At 39.3% G+C, this 8,046-nt stretch overlaps 1 protein-coding gene across 1 annotated transcript in view; it reads left to right on the plus strand.

Moving 5' to 3' along the window:
- The window catches only part of LOC109541068 (muscle calcium channel subunit alpha-1), a gene marked incomplete in the record, with an annotated part of 32,792 nt that overhangs the window by 19,616 nt on the left and 5,130 nt on the right, over positions 1-8,046 (plus strand). Inside the window, 12 exon segments of the mRNA XM_048664112.1 lie at positions 611-743; positions 802-968; positions 1,155-1,242; positions 1,506-1,613; positions 3,669-3,721; positions 3,812-4,430; positions 4,486-4,569; positions 4,743-4,940; positions 4,997-5,108; positions 5,168-5,316; positions 5,571-6,236; positions 6,293-6,609. Of these exon segments, the coding sequence (XP_048520069.1) occupies positions 611-743; positions 802-968; positions 1,155-1,242; positions 1,506-1,613; positions 3,669-3,721; positions 3,812-4,430; positions 4,486-4,569; positions 4,743-4,940; positions 4,997-5,108; positions 5,168-5,316; positions 5,571-6,236; positions 6,293-6,609 (2,694 nt within the window).

Raw genomic sequence — 8,046 nt, forward strand, 5'->3', positions numbered from 1 at the left:
TCTTCTGGCTCTTTCGGTGAGAGTTTTGATGACTCCTCTCTTTTGACTGGGGTGATGGTTTGAACCACTGTGCAGGTACCGGTCGGTATGTGTCGGTTTTCTGTACACCGTGCGGGCCAGCTTCCCGTTGGCTTTTCTGGTCACCAAGACATCCAAAAAAGGCAGTCGCCCATCCTTCTCCACTTCCATAGCGAATTGAATTTTAGGGTTTATTGAGTTAAGGTGCCTCAGGAAGGCTTCCAGTTCAGTCAGACCATGGCCCCAAACAACAAAAGTTTCATCCACATAGCGGAACCAGCACTTAGGTTTCCTCACGGCTGTGTCCAGAGCGTTCTTTTCAATCTGTTCTGTCTCATCGCCTTTGAAAATGTCCACCGCAGTTGTGGACGAAACGTCAGGAAGAAATTCCCATAGACCACGGCTTCAAAGCCCGGAAAACATTCCTAAATGAGTTATGGATAGTTTGGGCTAGTTTAAGCAGTTGGTTTTATAGATGCAGACTTAACAACTCGTTTCCAAGATGTAGTGCCATTATCTGTAATTAACCGAAAATTTTAATACCTAGATGGATATGTTGTTGGAAGTTCATACCTTTGATTTGCATTTTTAGATTTCGAGTTCTTTGCCACTGGTTATGCAATCACTCGTACTTCAGCAATATAATTTTAGTCTGCATTTTGGTTTCTTCGGCTTTATTAGCTTTAGAGGACCCAATCCCAGACAAGGACAATAAGAAAGCTGAAGCAAGTATTCCCAACCAGATAGCAAAGTTCGAATCTTTGACAGTCGCTTTCTTTCCAGATTTTAACCATGTTCGACTACATTTTTACTGGAATTTTTTCAGTAGAATTATTTCTTAAGACTATTTCATATGGATGCATTCTACACAAGGGGGCCTTTTTCAGATCTGCCTTCAATGTTTTGGATTTAGTTGTCGTCTGCGTGTCCTTAGTTTCCATTTTTAATAGGTAAGTCCATAATTGCATTTTGATTACCTCACGTAATTTGCGATTTATTTTCGAGACAGTCTTAACAATTGATCGCTCGGAAAATTAGATCACGTTGGCCCATTTTCAGAAAAATCAAATAAACTAGCCGTTGCTCTAGAATAATAATTTCAATTCTCTAAAGGGCTAGCTTTTTTTTCTTTGCAGTCAAGGAGCGATGTCTGTGGTGAAAATCTTGAGGGTATTAAGGGTGTTGAGACCTCTTAGAGCTATTAACCGAGCCAAAGGATTGAAGGTAAGCCTTAGAGCTCTTTCCCAACGGTGGTATACCCAACTAAACTGCCTGGGCAATTGAAAAAGTGTGAATTCACTGCGGTTCAATTTCATGGAATCTTTAACAAGAACATTTTTTGAAATTTGCGCTTCAGCTATGTTGGGTAGCTCACTGGTAAAATTAAACGAATTCGATGGTGTGACCATATGAGAGGATCAGATAGCCAAGATGCGACTGGCGCCACTTTAGTACTACACAAATTTATATTTAATATCTGTCCCTAGCATGTAGTCCAATGCGTGATAGTCGCGATTAAGACTATAGGCAATATTCTGATGGTAACGAGCCTGCTACAGTTCATGTTCGCGGTAATCGGAGTCCAGTTGTTTAAGGTAGGCACCAGCAGTCCGTTATTGTACAGCAAATGCACCTATGGGTTCCCAGCTGCAGCCTCGTCCCGGCGAATCAAGTCGAGCCAAGCCGTTTTGCTACTAACCCGCATGTCCGCTGAATGCGCCCGGCCCAGCGCCAGCGTTTCGGCCTTCCAGCAACATCCTCATCAGGCACTTGTAGTCATATCTAGGGTAGGGCACCGCCGCCGCTTGGTCGACCCAGGGTGCATTTGAGACGGCTGCGCGATGCCCCGCCATTCAGCTTGAAAACTTTTCCCCAGTGGCAAAACTATCTATTTTTCTCTTCGCGTCCTCTATAAAGGGGACTCACCATATGCGCTTCCGTATCTAATCCGTATCTAAACGTATCTAACAAGGACGGTTTGAAGACGATGCGGTTTCGGATATCTGCGGTTCATTTTTTGAGGATTCGCTTCTTTCACGAGAAAACCAGTCAAGAGCGGTTGGTGCAGGAGTAAGACCGTGACAGAAATTTGACCGAGTTTTGAAATGCCTTGCCTTATTTCCTCCAGCGGTACTTTTTCCTAACTGACTGTTTCGTTTGTTTCATCCCCTCATGCCGATTCCTACTATGGCTAGTATGTCGTCAAATGCGTGATAGTAGCCATAAAGACAATCGGGAATATCATGTTGGTTACCTACCTTCTCCAGTTCATGTTTGCAGTCATTGGAGTGCAGCTCTTTAAGGTAAATTCCAAGGGCTTCTAGCTGCACTTGTGCGGTAGATGTGCATGTTCTGTCGTAGCTGACGAAGATCACATAGCGGCATGAGTAGGGCGCATGCGCCGCGCCGCTCGCTCAGCTCACAGACCACGCTCATGGTTCACTATTCGAATTTCTGCGATTTTCTTACTTAGATCAAGCAAATCAACCCGACAACCGTAAAATACACACCAGCATGCTTTTTACAGATTTTTCGCCTTTTTGGCGATTCGATTTTCCGGGATTGGGATTATTTTGGGTGGTGGATTTGTTTGATACCAACATTCCCTTTGCAACCTCAACAGTAGGAGCGGAGCATGGCACTGAAAAATAGTTTGTGCCGGATGCAAGCGCGTTTTCTAGCCTGTTTGATGAAAAGTTCAAGAACACGGCAGGAACTTATTGAAACCCGTAATTAAAATTGATTTTGTTTTTAATTAAAAGAGCGGCCTCTTAAGTGTGCGCTTTCAAAGCTCCCACACACTTGTAGATGCACCTGTGTTCATCAGTGTATTTAAAATAATTAATACACTGAATTAATTTGATGTTGATAATACACTGCACTCAGATAGGATAAGAAACTCAGGACTCAGGAGACGAATGGCACAGCTTAAAAGAATGAATGAAGAATGAGTTGAAATTATGTATTTGGTATAGTTGGGAAGTAGAGATGGGTTTGATCTCATTGAGTAGATGTTTTAAGTGAAATCGCAGAAATTCGCCAAACTTTTTGTTACTTGTCTCTAGCCTGCCGTCTGTATGTTTGTAGTTGCGATGAGATGTTTTTGATCTTCGGTCTCCGCGCCTATGCGTTGCAATCCAGAGTAGTGTTATTGGTAAGCTTCAGCTGATCCACACTTAGCACCAATAAAGACGGCGTTCACTGACCAATTGAGAAGAAGTTAACTAAGCCACATTGTTTTAAGCAGCGGATTCTAACACTTATTTACTATTTCTATACACATTTGTTATGTTGTTGATATTATTTTACTAGTTATGACTACAAGTGATCGCAGTTTGTGAATTAACCTAATTTGTGCACCCCAATCTACCGCATGACCATCACTTTTGTAACATATTGTTGTGTTTTCGTTTGTAATTTTGCTGTGACACATACCTAGATATACAAGAAAACACCCCAACCATTCAGTTGCTTCCACCATTGATTAATTAGGCCAGTGATTGATAAATGATTATTTTAATGAAACGGACACAAAAAACCAATTCACACTTTGCATGGACTTTCCTTTAGATTTTCTCCGAAAAACTGTGGATTTCTTATACGTATATTTTTGATAAAACTCCGTGTCTAATTCCCTTTTCATTGTTTAGGGTAAATTTTCTCATTGTACTGATGGTTCAAAGCTCACAGCGGCGGAATGCAAGTAAGTGGGCTCAATCTAGTGCGGTTGACCAGCTTCGGCTGGTTCATAGCAATAAAGTACAGTCAATGTAAAGTGAAATTAATATTTCAGCGGTACATACCTTATATACGTGGATGGAGATATTAATAAACCCGTAATGAAAGATAGGGAATGGGAACCCAATAGGTTCCATTTCGATAATGTTGCCAAAGCAATGTTAACACTCTTTACAGTGTCGACTTTCGAAGGCTGGCCAGGGCTACTTTATGTGTCGATCGACTCAAATGACGAAAATAAAGGACCAATTCACAATTACCGACCCATCGTAGCTGCTTATTACATTATATACATTATTATTATAGCTTTTTTTATGGTTAACATATTCGTTGGTTTCGTTATTGTTACATTCCAAAACGAGGGTGAGCAAGAATACAAAAATTGCGAGCTGGACAAGAACCAGAGGAATTGCATTGAATTCGCGTTGAAAGCCAAACCAGTTAGGCGATACATTCCGAAACATAGAATCCAGTATAAAGTGTGGTGGTTTGTTACCTCCAAACCTTTCGAATATGCCATTTTTACACTTATCATAATTAATACCATAACTTTGGCAATGAAGTTCCATGGTCAGCCGGACGAATACGGCAATGTTCTGGATTATTTAAACATGATTTTTACCGCTGTTTTTGCCATGGAGTTTGTCTTCAAACTGGCGGCTTTTAGAGCAAAAGTAAGTACCCGATTCCAGATACATAAATAAATAGTGACTTTCAATTTATTTACAGAATTACTTTGGAGACGCTTGGAACGGCTTCGATTTCATCATAGTTTTAGGTAGTTTTATCGACATAGTGTATCAAGACGTGAGCGTAAGTATATCCATTATCCAGTATTTGTATTTTTTCCATGTCATCAATCATGTGTTCTTTCCAAACAACTCCCATCTATTAAAATATGCTTTCAATAAAGGCAATCATTTACTGAATATCGATGTAGGAATTATTAATAGAGTGTTCACAAACATGTTTTTTCTTTCTTGCAGCCACCTGGTCAGAAAAAAATAAAATTTTCTGGAAATTTCTTTCGATTATTCCGCGTTATGCGACTCATAAAACTTCTAAGTAGGGGCGAGGGTATTAGGACGCTACTATGGACGTTTTTCAAATCGTTCCAGGCCCTTCCCTATGTAGCATTACTCATAGTAATGTTGTTTTTCATATACGCTGTTATAGGAATGCAGGTCAGTTAAAAAAACTATTTTGCGCAATGGTCTCCAAATGCTTATAATGTTGTTAGATGTTTGGAAAAATTGAGAGTGACGATTTGGAATCTGGTTCTTCGTTAACAAGGAACAATAATTTTGCATCGTTTTTTCAAGCCGTTTTGGTTTTGTTTAGATCTGCCACAGGTAAAAGAGCGTAGGTCTCATTGATGAAGCACGTTCGTAACAGTTTTGCTGTTTTTCAGGTGAAGCCTGGCAGGAAATTATGATGGATTGTGCAGATACCAAACAAGCTAGATGTGATAGAAGGCTCAATCGCACCGAGTCTCAGTTTTGCGGTTCGGATACTGCATATCCGTATTTTATTTCGTTCTACGTACTGTGTTCTTTTTTGGTAATAAGAAACGTTATCATTATTCTTTTTTGAGTGGATGAGTTCTTCCGGTTGCTAGATTTGAATTTACTTATTCATGTGATTGCTTTCGCAACACATTTTCTGGAAAATCGATATAATGTGATATGAATAGTGTTTACTATTCATTGGCTTATTTGACTAGCGAAATTGAATCTTTCAACTCAATTCTGTTTGCTCCCTGATTCCAGCTTAGGCAAGCTTGAAGTTTTAATAGCTTGTTTGTTTGCTTTCAGATTATAAATTTATTTGTAGCTGTAATAATGGACAATTTTGACTATTTAACAAGAGACTGGTCAATTCTTGGGCCGCACCATCTCGACGAATTTATACGGTTGTGGAGCGAGTACGATCCGGACGCGAAGGGTCGTATCAAGCACTTAGACGTTGTAACTCTCCTTCGTAAAATTTCTCCACCTTTAGGTTTCGGTAAACTTTGTCCGCATCGTGTAGCATGTAAGCGGTTGGTTTCTATGAACATGCCTTTAAATAGCGACGGCACCGTGTTGTTTAACGCTACTTTGTTCGCGGTTGTACGGACGTCTTTACGAATTAAAACGGAAGGCAACATTGACGATGCCAACTCGGAGTTACGAGCAGTTATCAAAAAAATTTGGAAAAGAACTAGTCCGAAATTACTGGACCAAGTCGTTCCTCCTCCTGGTGTGGACGATGAAGTGACGGTCGGGAAATTTTACGCGACATTCCTCATCCAGGACTATTTCCGCCGGTTCAAAAAGCGGAAGGAACAAGAACTGAAGGAAGGAGATAAGGAGCAACTTAATACCGTTACCCTGCAAGCTGGCTTGAGGACACTCCACGAGGCAGGACCTGAACTTAAGCGGGCTATTTCTGGCAATCTTGATGAGCTCATTGATGATAATCCAGAACCCATGCATCGGGTAAGAATGTTCATTTTTTTCAGGTCGTCAAAACAATATGTTTCATTTTGTTTCAGCGTAATCATTCGTTGTTCGGTAGCGTGTGGTCGTCAATGAAGCGGGGTCATAGTTTCAATCGGGCAAAATCGTTGAAACTGAACTCCACTCAGATCAAAATAACTCCGGCATCCAGCATTGATTATCTGCCTTACAACTCAATCAAAAATGCTGTGACTGAAGGAATGAATCACATCACTTCAATGACAAAGAACGTGGTTGATAACAGAGCGAGTGCCATTTCGCTGAATGATGGCTATCACGATGAAGAAATTCCTTTGAGAACTTTGACCAACTTGCATAACGGCGAAACTGAAAGGACCTACACTGTTATCGAGTAAGTTTTTTTTATTGTTTGGACTTCATTGACTGGGTGAGCATATTAAATTTGAACATTTCATGAGGGTGCTAATGTACTTTCCCCTGTAAGCCGAGTACAAATGAACTTTAATTTTCAGTAAAACCGGGTTTCTACACCCTGGCTACAAGGGTAAGCGTAAGCAGGGTGTGATATGGTGTGCTATTTTTTTAAATCTAGTTTGACTATAACAACTGTTTGGTTTTATTGTTTTTATTATTTTTCTGCTAACCGATAATGTGTATTTGTATGGTTCGCTACGCAATCCGAGCTCAAACTTTACCGAATTTTCCACACGGCTTGTGTAGCTAAATCGGGAGGTTGTTGATTTGATATTGATTTGTTATGTACCACTAGAAGGGTGCAGCGGTGACGCCGGTTAAACTTTGTTTTCTGAATCAGTTCGAAATGCTGCTGGCGGTCTGTTTTATTTGAACACTTTCTCAACTTGCTGTTTAGCCGCAGTTTTAGGGTGCATGTTTGAACATGTGGCCCCGTCTACTTGGCTTATGGAAGTTGTGTTTCTCCTTTCAGGGTTGGAATTTCTCTTCTTTTATCAATAATTTTTAAATTTGGGCATTTATTCCTCAATCCCTCTATAACTGGCTCTAAGCATAGGTTGAGTTTGCTTATACAGGGTTATTCACGCTATACGGCACGGAAGTTTGCGGCTAAACCGTTTGATTTTTAAAAAGTGTTATTTTATGAATTGTCCGACGCCTACTGAGGGCACATTTTAAAAATATTTTAGTAATGTACAGGGTGTCCCAAAAGCTCTAAAGGTATCAAAGTTGCGTTTTTCTAAATGGAATGTCCTGTATATTATTGCATTTTTGGATTCGCTGAACAAAATAAGTGCCTGCTTCAATAAGGTTTATAACACCTGACTCTTAAGGTTTTTCAAATAATACGAATTTAGTCAAAATATAATCTAATTTTCACGTGTCAAATACTTTAGAAGTATTTAAGTTATGTAAGCGTCATTTATAGTGAAGTGTAACAAGATATAATATTTTATATCCCAATGATAATAAACTTACCATGTTATACAGGGTGCTCCACAAATTTAAACTAATCAAATAAGAACTTCAAACTAATTAAAAATTGCATTTCCTGGTAAGCTAAAAAATATGGAGTTGTATTTAAATTAATCAAGTTATAGCCACTTAACGTTCTTATTTCATTAGTTTAAATTTTTGGACACCCTGTATAAAATGGTAAGTTTATTATCATTGGGACATAAAATATGATTTCTTGTTACACTACACTACAAATTACGTTTACATAACTTAAATAATTCGCAAGTATTTGACACATGAAAATAAGATTAGATTTTGATAAAATTCGAATTATTTAAAAAACCTTTAGGTTCAGACATTATAAATCTTATTAAAACAAACACTTATTTTGCTCAGA

Source organism: Dendroctonus ponderosae, unplaced genomic scaffold (genome assembly GCF_020466585.1).
Source record: "Dendroctonus ponderosae isolate FM_Combo_2020 unplaced genomic scaffold, Dpon_F_20191213v2 Dpon_F_20191213_1, whole genome shotgun sequence".
Taxonomy (NCBI): domain Eukaryota; kingdom Metazoa; phylum Arthropoda; class Insecta; order Coleoptera; family Curculionidae; genus Dendroctonus; species Dendroctonus ponderosae.